The 22542-nt window shown below is 38.4% G+C and overlaps 1 protein-coding gene across 1 annotated transcript in view; it reads right to left on the bottom strand.

Annotated features, from left to right (window-relative positions):
- NEK10 (NIMA related kinase 10) overlaps positions 1 to 22542 on the bottom strand; it is a 232301-nt gene that overhangs the window by 21627 nt on the left and 188132 nt on the right. The window contains exons 32-34 of the mRNA XM_034993514.1: positions 13077 to 13106; positions 11135 to 11235; positions 1666 to 1776 (exon numbers count right to left, since the gene is read on the bottom strand). Of these exons, the coding sequence (XP_034849405.1) occupies positions 1666 to 1776; positions 11135 to 11235; positions 13077 to 13106 (242 nt within the window). The remainder of the gene's footprint in view (positions 1 to 1665; positions 1777 to 11134; positions 11236 to 13076; positions 13107 to 22542) is intronic.

Raw genomic sequence — 22542 nt, 5'->3', positions numbered from 1 at the left:
ATAGATAGATAGATAGATAGATAGATAGATAGATAGATAGATAGATAGATGATAGATAAAAATGGGAGCAGGCCCAAACTGCTTGGGTCTCAGGTCTTTCAGGGACAGGAGAAGGGGAGCTTGTGACCACCTCCAAGGGCTTATGGAAATGGCTGCCGGCCAGGACAAAGGGATTTCCTATCATCAAGTGGTCCTAATTAGGGACAAATAATTTTCCTTCTGTCTGGTTGATTTAACTTCTTTGTGATTTAGTTTTTGTGTGTGTGAATAGAAATATTGACTAACACCTGAGGTCTAGGAGATTATAGAATGTCAAAGATGGAAAGAAGCTTAGAAATACAGTTGGCCCTTAAGCAGCACGGTTTTGAACTGCATGGGTCCACTTCTATGTGGATTTCTTACAGTACAGTACTATAAATGTATTTTCTCCTCATGATTTCCTCAGTATCTTCTTATTTCTAGCTCACTTTATTGTAAAGAATACAGTATGTAATATATAACATACAAAATGTGTGTTAATCCCCTAGTTAGGCTATTGGCAAGCCTTCTGATCAATAGTAAGCAGCTAGTAGTTAAGGTTTTGGGGAGTCAAAAGTTATACAAAGATTTTCAGGGCACCTGGTCGGCTCAGTCTGTTAAGTGTCTGACTCTTGGTTGTGGCTCAGGTCATGATCTCATGGGTCTTGAGACCAAGCCCTGAGGCTGGCTCCACCCTCAGCGGGGGTCTGCTTGAGATGCTCCTCCCTCAACCCGCGTGTGCTAATGCTCTCTCTCTCTCTCTAAAATGAATAAATAAATCTTTAAAAAAAAGATTTTCAGCTGTGCGGGAGCAGGGGATCAGTGCCCAATCCCCATGTTGTTCAACGGTCAACAGTGGTTCATTCCACCCTCGTAGGTAATCAAAATCACAGCTTCAGATGGTTAAACGACTTGTTCAGAGTGACACAGCTCAATTTAGAGGTTTGTTGGAGAACATTCTAATAAAATATTGGAGTATAATTCTCTTTAAAAATGCTAAAATATATTTTTTAATTAAAGATATTTAATAACATTTATTCTTAGGAAAACATGCGATCGTACCAAAAGAACTTTCTATTAATCTTCTGAGGTGATGGCCACAGAAATAAAGGTGAGAAAATCAGAGGCAAAGACATCCTCAATTTCGTATCATATGCAGTGCCATGGTCTGAATGTTTGCATCCCCTTAAATTCCTATGCTGAAACCTACCCCCCCAGGTGATGGTATTGGGAGGCAGGGTCATTGCAAGGTAATTAGGCCATAAGGACAGAGCTCTCATGGAAGTCCTCTTACAAAAAGTGCCCTTATACAGAGGCCCCAGACAGTTTCCTTGCCTCCTTTGCCATGTGACCACAGGAGAAGTCACAAGTCCGTAACCGGGAAGAGGGCTTGTACCAAACCTGACCATGCTGGCACCTTGATATTGGACTTCCAGCTTCCAGAACTGTGAGCAGTCTCTGCCATTTATAAATACCCCAGTTTATGGTGTCTTTTTTATAGCAGCTTGAAAGGACTAAAACAAACTAGGATAACATCCTTTAATAGAGGATAGAGCTTAAAGTACAAAGCGGAGAAGGTGTAAAATGTAACTCTTCTGATGTGTTTTTGTTAGCCAAAGAAGAATTCCTAGATGTCAAATACTGTACCTTTTTAATTTCAGATTTCAAATTGCAAGGGTTACTCTGCTGGCTGAAGAGGGATTTCTTGAATCTCTCTATTACCCTTCTTTTCAAATTGTGGTGCAAAGCTGGAGGAAGCTGCATAAAATAAGAAAACAATTATTATAAGCAAATTGTTATCACTGCACAGATGACTCCCAGGAAGCATTTACTGAGGGTCAGTGTAACAATATAATTCAACAGGACTAAATAAAAATATAAATTTTACTCCAAATAGCATGACGAGGTGTGATAATTTTTCATTCCACAATCCAGAAGAAATATATTACTCTTCTCTCTCTCAAAAGGCTGCTTACATTTATCCTATTGCTCTTTAATTTTATTGGTATTATTTTTCATATAACAACTAAATTACACATATAAATTGAATTTGGTAAAGAAGAGACTTCACAAGGAAGGATGTATTCTATCAGATGTTTAGGTGTTTACGTCATGCCCAGAATTTTGCTAAATACCCTAAGCAAGGCCCTTGTCTTGAAGGATCTGATACTTTAGAACAGGACTACCTAGTCAGATGTCTCTCTGTGAATGCTCCTGAATATTCACATGGAGAGAGATCAGATGGTAGGGACCAATTTTGTAAAGAAGAAAAGAATGAATGAGTATACACTGGGGCTGGGCCAGGATGAGTTGGGTTTAATAACTTAGTAGAAAGTCACTTTAAAATCTTAGAAAATATGGTGATTGGATGAAACCGAGGATTTAAAAAAATTGATTTTGTAGTGCTTTGCAGTTGAATTTATACAAGGACACCAAAGATTCTGAAAAGCACAGAGGGATGAAGTTAAGTTTGGGAGAGGGAGAAGAGAGCAAAGAAATAGCGCCAGAATGATAAGGGGCCTCAGAGTGCAAATAACATCTGGTTTGTTTAAAATATGAAGAGGACCTGGAAGGAGACGAAAAAGAACCAGTAAGAACAAAGATGGCTAAGTGGGAAGGAAAACGTGGTAGTAGGCGCTCTCAATATTAAAAGCAAAACCAAACAAATCAAACAAATAAAAAAAACAAGAATATAATTCAAAGTTCACATCAAAAGAAAGAACAATGTGGTAGTGACAATTATTGACCCATCCAACTCCATTTTTCTATGCTCTCTTATAGTTTAGGTTTGGTGCCATGTGACTACTTTGGGCCAATGAAAATGATAGATGTCACTCTGAGGACGAAGAGATGCAAAGCCAGTATGCTTCCTCCATCCCTGTCTACCCTGGGCAAGGAGCTTGGATTCCATCCACTCCAGATGGTACAGCCATAAGATGGAGGAGGGCCACCTGACCTGTCTAACTTCAGCTAAGTGAGACACGAACCTCTATTGTATCAAGCAAAGAGATTTCAGGACATATCTGTTAGTATGATATAACTTACCATATCCTGGCTAATACAAGAAATGTCTATTCATTCAAGCTTCATGAAGCAGGGGAATGTATAAAATAGGTACTAGAGTAATGAATAGGGTCAATGGAGGCTCACAACTGCTGATTTTATAGCCAAAGGAAAACTATTCATCAGTCTAAACACAATAGAATATGGGGTCCATTAATAAGCACTGTAATGCCATAAACAGAAAAACACCATAATTGAAATAAGTTTTAACAATGCATCTATAATCCTACTCAGTCCTTTGACTTTGTTTGAGTCAAAGCAGGCTTAATTGCAGAGGAACCAAGACTCTACTGGAAGGTCTGAAGCCCTTTAGTATACTCTCAAAGGTTCTGTAAGTTGACAGCACTGAATCTCTACTGAGCTCCTTTTATGTCAATACTATAGCATTCTTGTACCTTGCTCCAGATGTAATCACTCTCCCTATCCCAGCAAATAGTCATAATTATTGCTGTCCTTTTACATGGAATGAAAAGGGAAATAAAGAAATGTGGAGAGAGAGAGGGAGAGAAACAGAGAGAGACAGAGAGAGATTTCTTGGCATTCCTGAGCAAATAGTTGGAAGACAGATGAGAAGGAAAAAGAGCATACATGATATATGTGTGCATGAGAGATTAGCAAAAGTGGAATGAGTTTAACTTAAGAGGAAGACCAGACAATGAAGGGAAGGGTTATTTGCACACTTTCCTAGCAAGGGAATTGGTTAGAGAGGAGGAGGGATGGGAGAAGCGCCTGGAGATACCTTTTGGGATTTGGTAATTCCCTACTGTTAGACCCTGGAAGTTGCCACTTCCCTAAACCAAACACCAGAGGGCAGTGTTGGCCCAGGACCGTCTAGTTGCTGCCTTGCATGATTCTGATTGCCAAAGAGAAAGGCAGAAGCAAGCCTTCTCTGATACACCTAATTGCACAGCCAACTTTGAAGGCGTGAAGTACCAGTGGGTCCACAGGTTCCTTAAAAAGAGACTTACCCCAACACTGGCAGCTATCAGTATCAGATTACTAATTCAAATATTCTTTTTTTTAACATCATTTAGTAGATTTATTGTCAATATGCACAGTATTATTTAGTTGGGTTTTTTTATTTTATTTTATTATGTTATGTTAATCACCATACATTACATCATTAGTTTTTGATGTAGTGTTCCATGATTCATTGTTTGTGTATAACACCCAGTGCTCCATGCAGTATGTGCCCTCTTTAATACCCATCACGAGGCTAACCCATCCCCCGCCCCCTCCCCTCTAAAACCCTCAGTTTGTTTCTCAGAGTCCATAGTCTCTCATAGTTCGTCTCCCCCTCCGATTCCCCCCCTTCATTTTTCCCTTCCTACTATCTTCTTCTTCTTCTTTTTTGTTAACATATAATGTATTATTTGTTTCAGAGAGACAGGTCTGTGATTCATCAGTCTTACACAATTCATAGCGCTCAAATATTCTTAAAATTCTTGCTATTCATTCAACTTGATAAGCCTCTTGTTAACTTAGAATTGCTTTTATTGCTCCTGATTGCTTGAATTAATTCTCATAAAAGCTTTCTTGGATAAGTTAACAGTCAACTAAAGATTCATACACAGGGCAGTATTAGAAAACTATTTTATCTTCTTGGAAAAACTGTCACTATAGACAGCACCCACCTTTAAAATTTTCATGAAGAATTTAAAATTTTACACAGAATGATGATTCATGCATAGTTCAATTGCCGAAGATGTATGTTACTCTATTATATCTAAGGACTATAATACTGAGACTAGAATATTAATACCTGCGATTTGTATGTGCCAGTTACTATGATTACTCCTTTATGTGCATTATGTCACTTTTCTCCCCACAATAAACATATAAAGCAGGTACTATTTTATAGGTAAGGAAATCAGAGTTTAAAGACATTATGTAACATGCAAAGATATTTTCTGAGGTAGTGTGTCTTTTAACACAACCATTATCCTAGAGCAAACACCACTATAGCATTACTACAGTTTAGCACTTTATGAACACCTCACATACTTTATTTCCTTTAGCACAATAGCCCCATAAGCTACCCAAATATTACTGATAAAGGAACTGATTCTAGAAAAGGCGAGTCTCTCAACGCCACCCATCTAAGAGCTTATTTTTTTGTTTGTTTTTACTATACCAAAGCCACAACAGAAAAAAATGAAATCTGATCTCTATGTTCTATCTATCTAAAGACACACTCTCTAGTGTCTCCAAGAATATGTCAGCAGACCATCAGTAGTTGAGAGGATGCCATTTGAAGTGACTTAAATAATATCTTACTATAAAAACAAAATATTTTGATATATTACTGCTTAAAAGATTTCCCTAAATGCTAAATATATACTCAAAGATTATTATCAAAATAAATACACAAAATGTAAGCTTCTTTTAGAATTTGCAAACCCCAAAAACACGAGTGCACTTAGATACATGGCTATACCCTAAATTCTATTTAATCTGTCCCCCTTGCCATTAGGAACCAGGAGACCCAAATAAGAGAAAGTAAGGAGGGTTCTAGTTTCATCTATCACCACTGCTGAAAAAACCAGTATGTTTCACTGATGACAGTAGGTATTATAACTTCATCTGAGGCATAGCACATTGCTGTTCCCAGCCACATTTTTTTTGTTTTGTTGGCAATAGTTGAGGTTAAGATGGCAGTCCAAAGGAGATCCACATAAACTCCCTGTTCGTTTTCTAGGAGACAGATGTTTAATTTTTTTAAAGTTGCTATATGCTGATTTTCAAAGCATTTCTTTAACAAAGCAATCAAATCCTAAGTACAGAATTAAATCCAGAGTTTCAGTTGGCTGCGTGGGTCTTACCTAAGCAATCACACAAAAAGACTCGTACTAAAAGGTAACATATGTACAGTGGTCACCTTAGGTGCCCAAAGATCGATTTTGGTTTCCAGCAATGGAAATGAACCAGTGATTTCATTCTCAGCTGACTGTTTTAAGATTACAATCTCAGTTTTGATAAAAACAGAGGTCAAACCAATGAAGACAGCATAAGGATTTTAACATCCTGCCTTTTAAAATAGTTGCTTTTAGATGATTTCCAAGATCCGTCTCCATGGAAACTGGATAGGAAAGGCCACCACCGGCCAAAAGTAAGCAGTTTCCCCTGTAAGGTTATCTGCAGTTGTCAGGAGGGACCTGGCCCTGCGATTCAGGGCGGCTATCACAGCCTAAGTCTGCAAGGGAGTTTGACTTGGAAATAAACATGCAGACAAGAAGAGTTGTTCATTTGCCTGTTTGTTTGTTGATTCAGGTTTACTTGCAGCAATTTTCCTTTGTAATTAGCAGACACAGAAAACTGATCTAGGTCTTTAACCTATAGCAAATATGATCGTATTATGTTTAGACTTTTTTTTATCTCCTTTATTTGAAAGGCATTGACTTGGATTAGCATTGTAATTTAAAGTTCCCCAAAGGGGAAACATCCCTTACTATTTGCAATGTCATAAACTTTCAAGTATTCTGGAAATACATTTTAAAAACCACAATGGTTACGTCTGAGCTTGTAGCAAGGAATGCTATCTTGCCAAAAAATATGAAATCATTTGTTATGCTGGCAGTGTGAGAGCATAATAATAAGATATTTATAATCATTTCATTCTTGCTTTAACATACTTTGAAATCCAATAAGGAAATGGAATACAGCCATTAAAAAGTTTTTTATTATATAAAAATTAGCAAGACAGGCATATGGAAACTATATTTAAATTTCAGAGCCTATTTTCTCTCAATTTAGTAGTTAAGCATTGAGGTAACCAATAAGCTATTTAAAGTTATTTCCTTAACACTCAAGTTAAGAATGCTTCCCCATATTTCTAATTCAGCATTTAAATGGAAATGCATTTTTTTTAAAGATTTTATTTATTTGATAGAGAGAGACACAGTGAGAGAAGGAACACAAGCAGGGGGAGTGAGAGAGGGAGAAGCAGACTTCCCCCCGAGCAGGGAGGCGGATGCAGGGCTCTATCCCAGGACTCCGGGAGCATGACCTGAGCCGAAGGCAGACACTTAACGACTGAGCCACCCAGGCGCCCCTGGAAATGCATTTTTGAATATGTTTACTCAATAGAGGTATAGCAGATTATGTTTTGATTTATTAGCCAATTTTCCACATCCCCCTCATATTGCTGTGGACCCCTTCATCCTCTTTCATTTAATCAGTAGACAATTCTGTGGGATTGCCTAAGGGAAAGGCTGACAGCAGAAAATGGAGGAAAAAATAATCAATTTCAGACTCGAATCTCAGAAGGCTAGCCCTCAGGGTGATTGAAAAGAATGCCTGATTTGGGGGAAAATGTGATAGATAAGAGCCAGGCCTGGGAAAGGTCAAAGGGAAAGCTGTGAGAACTCAAGAGGTGGGCAGGTCCCAAAGGTGGAAGTCCCCCTCCCCAGGCTGTGTGCCAGCCTCCCACAAGTTGCCTCTCGGCTCCAGATTCACCCTTCAGCGCCCTGCATGTGATACTGGAATTTCTCCCTTGACAAGATGTTCAGCTCCATCAGGAGAGAGCACTGGAGGGATGCTGGAGGAGGATGGGGTTTGTTTTTCTGGTTCCAGGGATGCTCCTGCCTCGCCTCAGTCCCGCAGCACTGAGTGGTCAGCTGTAGTGGGGACCCCATGGGGTGCTCATCCCCAGGCAACTTCAGTGGGACCAAGCTTGCAGGCAGCTTCCCAGAATGTTCCATGGAGCAGCACCTACCAGTGAGCAGCCTCCTCTGGTCCCATGGAGGGCATTTCCCAGTCTAAGCCTCATGTGCTGATTTCCAGAAAGTTCCACAGCAAGACATCTCACCATGTATGACTTGCCCCAGTCCCCCAGAGGAAGAAGGCTTCCCTGCAGGTTTCTCTAGCACAGCATCTCAGTGGATTTCTCCGATCTTTCCAATGAGTTCTGGACCTCAGCCCAGAATGTGGTTTTCCTCTTCTATTTTGCTCCTTTCTTGGGTGCTCTGCGCCAGCCTTATAAGTAGCGACTTCCTTATCTGCTCTTCCTATATTCTTTAGATATTCTTTCCCCCTCCTTTTAAAATAATACCCTGTTATTATTAATAATTTTTAAACAATTCTTTATATTAAATCTTCCCTGTTGAAATTACCATGTGGTTTCTGTCTCCTAACTAGACCTTCACTGATACAGAGTGTTTCCAGGAAGGTCCCAGAAGAAGGACCCATACAGATGGGATTTGGGAATTGGTTTGATGGTGCCCTTGGAAGTGAGCCCAGTGCTGAGTTTTGCCATAGGACCTAGGATGCAGGTAACCCATGGCATGCAGTGGCATCACAATTAATCACGGTCTCACCGAGGTAAAGAGCCAACTGAAGCAAGTGCCCTGAAAGTTCCTGTGGCTGCCACACCTGGCTGCTAGGCAGTATGAAGACTACAAGGATTGAGTTAGGGGATGCATTCTTCAAAGTGCATCCGAGCACTTAGAAAAAAAATGACAAGCTTGGGTCCTTTAACTCTCAGTTCAAGTCATAGGCTAAGACCCAGAGAGATTCCATGATAGCCTTAAAAGAGCCTGTAATTTCTTGCTACCACAGCCTGATACAGCTGATAATCAAATACAAATATAATTGGGAGGGTTGTTAAATTACAATGTCAGTTAAATGCACACTGTGCCAAGTTTCTCATGTGAAAGTTAGGAAAAAGAATGGGATCCTAAGACTTGAAATAGGGACATTTTGCTGGATCCAGATAAAACTGACAATCTTGAAATTCAAGTCATCCAGAGCTAGTATTGCCAGCAAAAGAAGCTTGTCACTCTGTGTCTGAGATGTCAAGCCTTCTTTGGCTTGAAAACTCTACACCAACCTATCTGGGGCAGATGAAGAGTGATATCTTAAAAAGGAATGCTTATTCCTCGTAAGGCCCCCAACAATGAGGCTCAAGTCCATTACTAGGGTCATAACTCAATATGATTCTGGGGAACTGGTACACACTATGACTCAGGAGGAAAAAGCTTACCCATCAAAAGAATCGCAAGACTTTGCTATTATATATCAGCAGCAACCCAGAGAACATGCATGGTAGCTTCTAAGGGTTTTAGGCCAAGAACGGTGAAATACAGCACTAGATCAGGCTGAATTCATTCAAATGGGTGCTCTTACTAGAGAGTTCAGATTTCATGTGTTAGTCGTGCAGCTGAAGGTAACTGCTTAATTGGATGGTGTACTACAACTTGAACTCAATGGTGGCCTATGTCTAGTGGGGATAAAATGCCAGAGCTTCCTTGGTATGTGGAGGAGGGAATTCAAAGGCTCAGGGAGACAGGAATGCTGGGGTAGATTTACCATGTATGACCTGCAGACTCACTCCCCAATTATGTTCAGCAAGAACACTCAGAAGCTACTCCTGTCACTAAGGCATTGAGAAATACATTAGAGAGGGGAGAACCAGCATCCTTAAAAATGTCTGTGGTTGCTTTCCTTTGTAAACCAGGTACAACACTGGAAGTATAGGATTCCAGTGGGGATGATGTGATCCCATAAGAGCAAAAGCCAGTGACAGCACTTAACTAACAGTGACAAACTGGGAGTATTTACCATAAAGGGTGAGAAAGATGTACTGTTAATTAGGATGCCTTGGCCCACAGAGATCTTTGGTGGTGGTTAACTGACTAGGGTGTTCCTGGGAAGGAAATAGGTGGTCAGCTTACTAGAATATCCCTTCATCTAAATAACAGAAAAGAAACTCTAGGCCTGATAGAAAAACAAAACAAAACAAACAAACAAACAAACAAAACTGACCTGAGTTGCTGTTGCCACAGTGGAGAGTCACAGCCTCTCATACAGTTTCTAGACTTCAGTCAATTCAAAGACCCAAAGCCCTTGATTAGTGGGAAAGCTGGGATCCCTTTAAGAAGGGCCCAGAAACACTGCTGTAAGTATACACCATAAATTTTCCTCCAAGCCTTGCCCAAAGAGACCTGCAGCCATTTATTAGAGTGACATTTATTAGACATTATTATTATTAGAGTTCACTGGGGAGAAAGAAATACACAGGCTTCAGAGAAGACTGGACACTGGTTGTAAACTGGCACCAATTGCTAGTTTTATAATGCCACTGTGGTACACCAGTTGGCATGTATCTTTTGTTTATTTGCTTGCTTTTGGGGGGAGGTTAAGTGTATTAGCTCAGTATGACTTATAGTGGGCCCAGTTGGTCCACTGGCCTGGTGGTATTTCTCTTTAGTACTTGAAGGTATAATGGAATTGCCACAATTGGCAACTGACAGGATGGCCAGATTGGCTCTCTGGATCTTAGACTGAGGAAATGTTTATATGCTTTGCTCTTTGATATGTCTAAGTGCATAGAACAGTAGCACTTAATCGTAGGCACCTAATAATTGTATGTCAAACGAATGAATGAAAGAACTGCATAAGATGTGCAATCTTAAGCTCCAAAATACTCGTTACTTTCTTGTCCAAATGCTTACACTTCATCTACAAAAATTTCTTTTCTTATTAACAATAAGACTTCGGTCAGCTTTGGTAAATGAATATTCAAGTTGCTTATCATTAGACAGATTTCTGTATATAATTAATAGCCATTTTCTAACAGTGATTGCTTCCCTAGTAACAAGAGTCACTGAGATTTAGAAATAGGAAGTTTTAATAATCTCAGACCTTGTGTTTTCATTTCTTTTAGATGTTCTAGTTTTAACCCAGCATCCTCAGGATTAGTGAGTGGTCACTACTTTTCTTTCTTCTTTGTAGTGAAGCTGTGCAGAATCCAGCTCTGTCCCCACTTTCACCTCCACATTGAAGGGCCATTTGTGTTGAAGTTTATTTTTAGTGGGACACTGACAATGAAAGAATAGGTTAGGAATCACAGGGGAAACCTGCCATATTTGCTTTTTTTTGCCCAATGACCTTTCCAGCCCTGCTGCTAAGCCAAAATGTTCCCGAATATATGTAGTTGGAGAGGATAAAAATTAGCATTCATTCCAAGTGAAAGTTCCACAAAGTAGTATTTCAACAATATTAGCATCAAACTCGTACTTAAGATGAAAAGGAAATAAAAAGCTAGTACACTGACCTGTGTGATATAGATGATTTTGTGCAGCTGAATTAAGATCTGCTGAATAGGATCAGTGATCTGTCGTACTTTCCTCTGGGACACAGCAATCCCTGCAGATGCTGCGGATGATAAATTCTGCAGTTAGTCAAGATCCTGGTTTTCTCTTTCAAAAGTGATATTAGTGAAAAATGATGTAAAATTCTGAAGAAAAAAAAAATAAACTAAGATCCTTATCCTACCAATGAGATAATATGCAGAGACCCTGTAACACTTCAATATTTTACAATATGGGATGCAAAATTTTTCCCCTTTACTTATAAGACTTCTAAGTAAAATAACAATGTTACCTTTTATAACATCTAAAAGAATCTTGGAAATTTTGCCTGCAATTACATCAGGCTGCCAGCAGGAGTCAGTGGTGCTTTGGATACTGTAGTCTTTGAAAAGCTGGGCTTCAGATATGTGCAGTTAACAGAACTATAAGGCTTTTAAATTTTAAAGTCTTTATGCCCTTAATACCATATTTTTAAAACTAATTTTATTAAAACTACTAATGCAAATGCTGAATAGGCAATCTCACAGAGCAAAAAACAAAAACAAGAACAGAAACAAACAAAAGCCAAAAATCAAAAAAAAGTATAATTTGTAATAATCAAGGGTCTGAAAGTTATTGTAACCTTTGTTTATTACAAATTTTCACCTGGATTTTTCTCCAGGTCTAAATGAGACACATAACTTATCCTGAGTTCTTATCATTTAGCCACACCACTTTTCACAGTCTGAGGCTAGCTTGGTATCAAATTACATACGAGCTGCTTTCCCACCTTCACATGTCATAGCCACAAGTCGTCCATTCTTAAATTTGAGGAATATAAAACTCCTTAAAGAAGTGGCCTAAGCCTCTAGATTAGCCACTAGGCCACCTCTGACTCCTCTCACCCTCAGATCCACACTGGAGAAAATGGAGGAGAGACTTCAGATATGTGGATATATAGAATCCTCCCCACCTCCCCCAATTCCTCTGCTCTTGCTCTTGCCCTTCCTCCATGTGACCTATAGCATGATTTCTGCAAAAAGAAAAGTCCCTCTCTTCTTCCCTCCATGCCACCTTGAGCCTATATGAAGTTAAATGTGAATATAATCATAGCTTAGCAACAGCTAAAATTTTGAAAAATGATTCTTATATAAATGCTTTCTGAGGAAGCTTGCATATTTCACCATAAAAATTGTTTTCAAAACATTTAAAGAGAAAATTTAATGTGGCATTTAAAGGATTCAACCTATTTTATTATAAGTATGTGACAATTTATATTTAGGACACAAAAACACGAAAAAGAAAACAAATATAACATTTAAAGAAATATTTTTTCCTTATGGGCATCTTTACTTAGTTGAAAAATTCATATAAAAAATTATCCAGTTCCAGTTTATCTGTATTTAATATGTTGTTTAAATGTTTGAAATGTAAAGGATCTACCTTCCCTACGCACTGTGTCTAACTCCTTTGAAGCATCAATTACTTGACCATTAGGATGATGTTTAATAAATTACCCTTAGGGTAAAAATGTGAAGGTAAGTCAGAAAGAATTAACGTAGCTCTAAAATAGAAAACAGAATGCTGGAGTTATCTGCTGCAGTCCACAGAGATGGACATGTGTACATATGTCAAATGTTCTACAGTGGCATTTCCTATAGAAATGATTCTCAAAACGTAAGTATTATACTGAAAACTACAGACCGTGTAATGCAGCCAAGACACTGTTGCTACAGGAACAGTAACTTCACATTTTCTGAAGCCGGAGGGTTGGATTTTTTGGATCACCTTTATGTTAACTACTTTATGTTTTTGAATATGTGGACTTAACATTCATAGGTAACGAGTTAAAATCTCACAGCATGGCAGAATGTTCCTAGATTGTGATGACATTTTGAGTGGGATATCACACGGGTTTGACTCTACCTTGCCACAAGAATGTGCTCATCTGTGGCCCTAAACACAAAAACAGAGACAGTTAGCTAGATGCCTATCTTCTGAACTACTCAATTATGCAAAGCAACTTAAAATTTTCTTAAGACCTTTTGACCACGACTCTCTCAGTCCCACTAAATCTTTGCCTCTTAAAAATAGTTTTGATTGTTCATTCTCTAAAAAATCAATTTAAAAATGTTTAATTACACATGCCCATCATAAAACAAGCAAATGAACATAAAAACAAACCAGGTGTTACAGAAAGGGCTGGAGGGTCCCTGGAAACACCCCCTACCCCCCTTCAGCACCTCTGCAGAAGTAACCTTTGACATCAGCTTGGTGTGTTGCCTTCTGGTCCCTTTTCTATCCATTTACATACGAAACTGTGTACTTTCAGAACAGTATTTTTCAAACGGTGATTGAATCCTGAAAGCAGTTTAGTGGGTCATGACCAGCATTTTGATAAATGGAATGGAATGACATGGAATATGATAGAAAAATTTCAGAGTACATTGCATATAGTAAGGGTCCACTCAGTTGCGATATAAAATGTGTTCCTTGTTGAAGGTCATTTCCAAAAGACTTGAAAGCTACTATTGGAGAAAGTCTATAGTATTACCTCATGCTTTCTTTCTTTCTCTCTTTTTAAATAAATGGTGACACATCATAAGGTTGTGCTACAATTTTTTTTTTCTTCTTGACTCAGTCTGTCATGGAGATTCTTTTTTATCAACACACAAAGTTCTAACCCATTCTTTATAACCACTATTAAAGAGTGCTACATGTTCTGCCTGCATCATAGTTACTTCAGCCACTTCTATCTCAAAGGGAACTTAATTTGCTTTCAGTCTCTCATGATTATAAATGATGCTGCAGTGAGCACACATGAACATGCCTCATTGTGCATTAAGTACAAAAGGTCTCATGGGGAGATAAGGAGAAATCAAATAGCTGGCCCTCAGATATACATATTTCTTATTTTAACAAATACATATTTAAGTAGCTGAATCAATATGCACTCTGACTGGAAGAGAAGCCATTTTTCTACACCTTAATCAACACAATGTGTTATCAAACTTCAATTTTGCCAATCTGACTTTGTTTTATTTTGTGTTTACCTAAATGCTGGTGAGGCTATTGTACTTCTTTGGTGAATTTCCTGTTTGTGTCCCATGCTTCTTTTTCTTATTGATTTGTAAATGCTCTTTATATAGTCTAAATACTAATGACTTTACTGTATTTTATATATTAAGAGTATTTTTACCTAATCTGTTACTTCTTTTCAATTTAAAGGGTATTTCCCATCCCTATCACGTAGACTAAAGGTAATTTTTAGTCTTAGGTACTACCAGAACAGTCTCTCAGATACCCACTGCTGCTGTAAAATGGCAAGACAGGATCCCATGACCAGTTCAGCACTCCTGGGTCCTCTGGCAGGATTATTGAGATGTGAATAATCTCATGAGTTAAGAATGGAGGAAAAAAGGAAATGTGAGACTCAGAATGATAGTTCTATATACTGGCTGTACTATTTATAAACCCTCTTGATTTCCTAAACTACTTCAGCTAATCCTGGGTATGAGAACCATGAATCTCCCTCTTCTACCTGATCAAATGCTCAATTTTTTATATTTCCTTACATCAGAATGTATATTTATTTAGCCCTTAATAATTTTAGGAAAACAAAAGTGATAAAAATTCACATAGTACTGTTTTTAAAATTTTTATTGTGTATTTAAATATTGATAACTCAAGTTTGTGGTAAATGTTAGCCATACCATTCTGAGTTTTAAAGCATTCTCTCTCAATAAATCTTTCAGATCAGCAAACTAAAAATACTATGCTTCTTAACTTTTCACAAAAAAATGCAACACATATTTATGTTGATAATTTTGTCCTGAGTATTTTTATTAAAATAATTTTCTCTTTAAAAAAATCACAGAAGCTGATTATATTTCAATTCCAATCATATGTAGTATGCCTATGATTCATATCTATGTAGTTCCTACTGCAAAAGATAGACAATATTTGGTCCCATTAAAATTTACATCAAATCAAAGTTTAAAATTGACTCAATTTTAACTTCCTTTTCTAGTTTTATTATATTAGTGAATTTAATTAGTGGATTTAATTTTAAAACTTAAAAGGAAACTACAAAATTCCTTATAAAAAGTAATTTAGGGGTGCCTGGGTGGCTCAGTCATTAAGCGTCTGCCTTCGGCTCATGTCATGATCCCAGGGTCCTGGGATCGAGCCCCACATCGGGCTCCCTGCTTACCAGGAAGCCTGCTTCTCCCTCTCCCACTCCCCCTGCTTGTGTTCCCTCTTTGGCTGTCTCTCGCTCTGTCAAATAAATAAATAAAATATTAAAAAAAAAAAAGATGCCTTAAAAAAAAGTAATTTATTCAAAGGTATCAGAAATTTTTAAAAGTAATTTTAAAAGTAATATTTGTTATCTTACTCTGGCGAGCATGACCCTAAACAGCAATTTTTACCCCCCTCTGGGGTAGTAAGTAGGAGGATCTGGAGGAAGACCAGTGCTTTTTTAGCATGAACTTGGGGCAGACACTGGGAAGGGTTTTACATATTTAGTTTCATCTAATCCTTGAAAACTTCTGAAGGGTAGTTGTTCTTATTTCATCTTACAGATAAAGAGAGTAAGATTAAATGGGGCACCTAGGTGGCACAGTCAGTTGGGCTTCCAACTCTTAGTTTTGGCTCAGGTCATAATCTCAGGGTCATGAGATCAAGTCCAACATGGGGCTCCATGCTCAGAGCAGAGGCTGCTTGAGATTCTCTCTCTCCCTCTTCCTCTGTCTCTCCCTCACTCATGTTCTCTCTCTCTAAAATAAATAAATCTTTTTTTTAAAAAAAGAGTGTAAGATTAAGGAAACTGTCCAACAAGATCACAGAGCAGGTGATGGCTGGACCATGAAATGAGGTGGGTCCTAAAACACCAAGTGACTCAGTCTAGACAGGAGCTGAGGGGCTCCCACTTCTCCTGACTCATCACTAGGACAATTCCTCTGGTTACCTCAAACATAAAATAATATTTATGCTCCTTCCCAGGCCTCAAATACTATTTCTCTTCTTAAAAGTGTCACTATTTTTAACATGATGTTCTATCTAGGCCTTTGAACATTCAATGGATTAAAGATTTTTGGAAAGCATCTACATGTATTAAACTGGAAATAGGTCTTTGTAGTCTGTGCAGTATACTCTCTCTGCTTTTTTATCTCATGGCACATTACAATAGCCAAGTTAGGGTCCCCTTCCTGGTGCTTTGAGATTTGATTTATGCTATATATCCAGTCTAATGAAACTACCATTCACAACACAAGCCCTGAAACTGTTAATTACTACAATTTGAACAAAAGATGGATTACACTGTATTCTTCAAGTTGACCAAGATATAGTATAACCTCCTATTTTTCTGAATTCTCTCTGCTAAGAGTCAGGAAGTTTTGAACAACTGTAGAAAAGAACATTTTGGGCAGGAGCTCCCTGAAGAAGCAAAGACTATTTTTGCTCTATGAATGGGGCCAAAACATATATTGGCTTTTCTGTATTTGACCAAATACCCCATTGAAAGACAATGCAACCCTTTAAATTTTAGTATAGTAAACAGATTTACTCTCACCTCTTTCCTTAGCTTTTGTAAAATGAAATAAAGTAGCAGAATTGTAATTCAGATCTACAAATGTTCAACAATCTAACACTACGGCCAGCAGTGTAGAAGGTACCAGAAGTTCAACAAAGGATATTGCACTCACAGAGTGTTCATGAAAAGTTTACCCAGAGAACCACAAGAAGGGGGATAGAGAGTTGATGCAAAAGTTACATTTGAGAAGACCATGGAGAATTAGTAAGCCTTTAATAAGCATAGGACATGGATTTGGTGTGAGGGAAGGTATACTTGAGTGGCAGCTTCTGAGTAGAAGAAACAGTTTTCAGCAAAGGGCAGGAGTCAGCTAAGTGAAGGCCACATCTGGAGAACAGTAAGGTGTCTAGTTTATCTAGTGTGCCCTATAATAAAAAGGTACAATATTGAGTACAGCTAAAGAGGTAGTCAGGCACCATATATGATGGTGAGGGCCCATAAGGGAGACTGTGTTTCAGGAAAGGTGATCTCATGAAAAGAAGCCCATAGCTGAAGTCAGAAGGCCTGGTTTGGAATAGCATGTGGTGACCATTGGCCCATGAGGAGCAGGAGCCAAGGACACTGCTGAAGACTGGATCCCCATTACTGGGAGTATGACATCCCATGGAAAGTGAGAGGGAAGTAAGGGAGAGGATGACGACTAATAAGCTTAGGCATGGAATCCTTCCCAAGACTGACCAACACTTCCACAAGCAAGTAGAAATTATTAGGAAGAGACTTGAGAGTCTGCACCTAGTCACCCCCCTTCTGCCCCACCCCGCCCAACTTCCTCCCACTTCCCCTGGTGGCATTTCCGATAGGATGGCAGGAAGCTTCATCAAAGTCTCAGTTCCTTTTACTCACTGGGTGATTAGACTCTTTCACCCCCTTTCATTTGAATCTTCAGAATCAAGCCGTTTAAAGGTCAAAAAAGCAAGGCTGCTTTGAAGCCCTTCCTTCTTGAATTCTGGCTTAATCACTTTTACAATATGTATCTCACATCCTGTTCAGGTTTAATTTGTGCATGTGTGAGGATTAGGGTTTTCCCCACTTCCAAACTTGCTATCTCTTTAGTTACTTTCTCAAACTGTAAAATATAATCTCAGGATTTTTAAGGTCAAAGTTCCTGGAAGTGATTACATAATACACAAGGAGGATGCTGTGTGGAGAATTTTCTGCTGCATTATTTCCCACACTTATTTTTGACTTCATGAGCCTCCTATTGTCAAGTAGTGGAGTGTGAGGCTAGCATTGCCCAAGATGGGTGGCAGGAAGGAACCAAAGAACAGAGAGAGTACATTTCTGGGCTTTAAAAAGCAATAGTCTAAATAGAAGGCAGAGAGATTCAAAAGAATTGTTGCCAAGCAACCTCTCTCTCCCATCCACTGACCCCCCTGTCATAAGACAAAGCTTCTCTGAGGAGGGAGGACAGAAAGACCAGAAGAAAAGTAATCTCAGAAGAGACTCAAATCCTAGCTTACTTCACGCAGTCTGGGTGGGGGCAGGAGGAGGGGGGAGTTGGATGATGGAGCTCTCTTTAAGTTGGGGATTCAAGAGTGGTAGGGCTGTAGGTTTGGTCTCCATGGGGAACTCTGAGAGCCCTGGTCATAAGATGTTTGCTGTATCACAGCAAGGAGTGGGGTGAGATGGAGAGATACCTTCCCAGGGTATCAGAGGCAAAGAGGGCCTACTGAGTTCCCAAGTCTCCAGGCCCAGAGAGGTGGGGAAGAACTGGCCAACCCTCCCAGGCCCCTGAGATGGTGAGCTGACAGAATGAGAGAGCATGCACTATAGAAGTCTTGCTTTCATTCATGGCCACAGATGGAACCATAGACTGGGAACTGGAAGTCAGGTAGGGCTGTGCCACTACATTCTTTGGATGCCAATGTGGAAGGATAACCATATTCAATAATCAGATCGGATACCAGCACAGGTGGTCTCATGATGCCAAAAATACCACTCAGGGAAGAACAGAGAGAAGAGCAATCCTCAGTCTGTTTGATTTTAAGCTGACAAGGAAATCATCAACACATTGAAATTTACCTTTAAGGTAACTTACTATGTGTTCTGATATGTGGAATGGGGGCTCAATATAAAAATTCAGTTTAGGGGCGCCTGGGTGGCTCAGTTGGTTGAGCGTCTGCCTTCGGCTCAGGTCATGATCCCAGGGTCCTGGGATCGAGCCCCGCATCGGGCTCCCTGCTCCACGGGAGGCCTGTTTCTCCCTCTCCCACTCCCCCTGCTTGTGTTCCCTCTCTCGCTGTGTCTCTCTCTGTCAAATAAATGAATAAAATCTTAAAAAATTAAAAAAAAAATTCAGTTTAGTGCTGGGAAAAATATAAAAAGTTAGATTTCTGTTGCTGAATTTGTGGCCTAAAAATAGCATATGCATTTGGTGTAGTCCGTACAGCCTGCCTTTGCTCCATTGACTTAGTTATTTCTTTCACTATGCTACAATGACTATGCAAGTCATGCTTGCTCCCTTTATTCCTCCTAGAGGGAACATTTTTTTAAAAAGTCAACTCTATTGATGTAACCCAGAATTCTCAAGAAGAAAATATTGTGGTGCGAAAACACACTATGTTCAGCACTATGGCTACAAAGACTAATCAATCAAACTAAAGAACAAAACAAAACAACACAGAAAGAAAAGATGGCATACCAAGCCCCATTCAATTACCTGAATAAGAAGAATTTATCCCAGTCATGGAGAATAGGCAAAATTATTATTGTTTGATTCTTGAACATCATGCTAGAGCATTTTCTGATAACTCCATTTGATCCCAGTCTAATACTATTGGGTAATGTCCCAGTATATCTAACCAATAATCCACACCAGTAAAGGTTACAGGCAGTTTCCAGCCTATAGTGATCCTGATTAACCTGCAGAAATTGATATATTGGTATGACTTTATAGACTGATCAAGAAGTTAATTACAAAAATGTAATAGTTTTATCTCATCAGTCTTATGCTCAATTTAACAATGTTATTTCAGCTTTTCTTTCTTGGCTAACTATGCAAATCCCCGTTCTTCAAATGCTCTTGGAACTAGCTCTTTTATTCTCCATCTGGTTCCATCAATAATGGGTTAAATAAAACTAGGACACTTGCTAAAGAATAACTTTAAGAAGAATTGTGCTTTTGCATTCCAATAAAGTAGAAAACAATAAATAGTTATACAAATTTTTAAAAAATTAATTAATACCCTCTCTAAAGTATCCCAAATAATCTATGGAATCCATAGTGAGGAATGTCAATTAAGAATGGGTGAGGTCTATGAGAAGCCTGGGTGGCTCAGTTGGTTAAGCAGCCTACTCTTGATTTCAGCTCAGATCATGATCTCAGGGTCCTGGAATTGGCATCAGGCTCCGTGCTCACTGGGGAGTCTGCTTCAGGATTCTCTCTCTCTCCCTCTGCACCTTCCCCCATGCTCACTCTCTCTCAAATTAATTAATTAATTAAGAAGAGGACAGGTGGTTGGATTGGCTAGAAGAAAGAGGTCTCTTGCCTCTTTCTCATTAATATTGGCTCACTCGTCACCATCCTCAATATTCATATTACTGTATGAAAATAATTCAAAGGGGATTGTAAACACTTGGAAACTATTTTTAAATTCCATTAAAAAGCATTAGTAATAGCAGTTTGGAATTTGAGAGCCTTGCCTTTCTCCATTGACTTGATTATTTTACACTGCTACAATCCATCCAAGCCAGTGATCTCCTCTTATTACTACCAGGGGTAGCTTCCTTCCCCTCCTTCTACTTACCCTTTCCCCCAGGGAAAAAACCCACAAGGCAGGGTTGTGGGCTACCATTTAACAGCTGATTTGCAATTTGCAAATTTCAGTCTTAGATTGGAACCATCAATAACTTCTGTGAGACTGAGTATCTCTTTGGAAAGACCTTATTCTACAAGAACTTGAAAAAAAATCTACATCTCCAGGCAGCATTCAACCTGGGACCTATCTCCTTTGGCAGGAAGAATTAGGAAGAAAATCACCACTGGTAAAAGAAATTTGTTGTCTCCCACCCCTTCCCCAGTCTTAAATCTAACATTAAAGTATCATTGTTCCCCATTTTTTAAGTCATCATAAGGTGATTGTTGCTCTCAATAGCAAGGATAAACAACAGTTTATACAGTGGTAGTCTACATCGGTTACTCAATAGGTAGTTTTCAAGGGCCTGACCTCAGAAAAGTACCCAAGATATATTTAAACTTTACTAAATACGCCTACAATTTGGTTGGGAAATCTAACCAATATATCCAAATCCCAACAAACAATATTAAAAAAGTATATAATTATATGCCAAATTTCATGGTATAGAGAAGTATTATAAGAATTTTTTTTTTTTTAAATCTGGTGAGCACTTTATTTGCTGAAAGAATTGCCATGAAATAAAACAAGACAAGGCATGTACTCCAAATCACTTTGGCAACTGTGAAATTTAGTATTAATTACTTTATGTCAATAACTAACTTGAAAGTAAGCTACTGAAGGTTGCTAATGACAAGGACCGGAATATTAAGCCGTGCTCTCTGGAATACTTGGATGAAACACTGACTACTTTATTTAGATCTGACCTTTATGAACAAAAGACAGGTACAAAAATAGCTTCTCAGTCATCTAGTAAGAAAGCATAATTAAGAGCCCAGAAATCATGAAGTGACAATTCCTATTCAAAATGCAGAGCATAAGAATTCCCATATATCAGTTCAGCACCTGGTTGTTCGCCGCTGGGAAATGGAAAAGTGAGCAAGGGAGAGGGAAATGTCAGTGTTAATCCAGTCAAATTAGGCCATAGTCTTTGTTGACATTACATGTGCACTTTAAATTTGGGTTTGATTGGTGCTCCCCCAAATTTACATTTGACCCATGCTAATGGCATCCACATTATTAAAATGTACTCTATGTACTTAACAAAGGATACATTTCTCATAATATGTTATGTTATGATTTAGTTTTCACAAATATATGACACCACGTCCCCTACTGCAAGAGGAAAGACCCATTTCTTTTTTAGACACAACACACCACATGCTTTCCCCCATTCAAAATATCCAGTTGTTAGATTGACACACAACAGAGCCAAACAATTATTTTTAAAGAACTGAGTCTCCTAAGGCATGGGGAACTTAATACAGCATAATCTTACATAATAAGTAGAACAGATACAAAACTTTTCCAATTTTATTTTCTATTGATTAGATTAAGGAGTAAGTTAGTATAGAACAAGTATGTCATCACCATTTCTCAAATAGTAACTAATGTTCTTTCATAACAAAGAAAGCAGACCTCAGGGTAAGCAGAAAACAGTATCTACTTAGGATTTAATAATATTGTTTTGCTTATACTTCATTTATTTTTACAATTGCCATCTATTTTTGGCCAGGGATTCTATACTGGTTTCCCATTTGTAGCAATAATATAAACTCTCCTTTAACTAAATTTAAGTTGAGAAAGTGAGTCAAATTAAAGAAACCTATATTAGGAAAAGAGTAATACACATGATACTCAGAAATGGTCAAATTTGTGCACTTAGGTAATCCATCAGTGACTAAAGTTAGGGAAATGGAGCTAAAATATTTAACATGTCAAAAATGTTTGTTCATTCATTCAGTCCATGTTAACTAGTGTTAATATTTTTATCCATGCAAGATAGAAATTCCTAAGTTTTCATTTCTGTTGGCAAAGAACTGCAAGTATCTGTATATGTATACATCATATGTTTAAAATATGTATAAAATAAATTCTTTACCAATCTAGTTGGTATTAAAAGACAGAACAGAAGGACTTTAATAAGTGTTAACTTAAAATG

This window comes from Mirounga leonina, unplaced genomic scaffold (assembly GCF_011800145.1).
Source record: "Mirounga leonina isolate KUSES-001 unplaced genomic scaffold, KU_Mleo_1.0 Mir_115, whole genome shotgun sequence".
Classification (NCBI taxonomy): domain Eukaryota; kingdom Metazoa; phylum Chordata; class Mammalia; order Carnivora; family Phocidae; genus Mirounga; species Mirounga leonina.
Note: the sequence above shows the minus strand (reverse complement) of the source record. Positions and strands in the feature narration are given on the sequence as shown.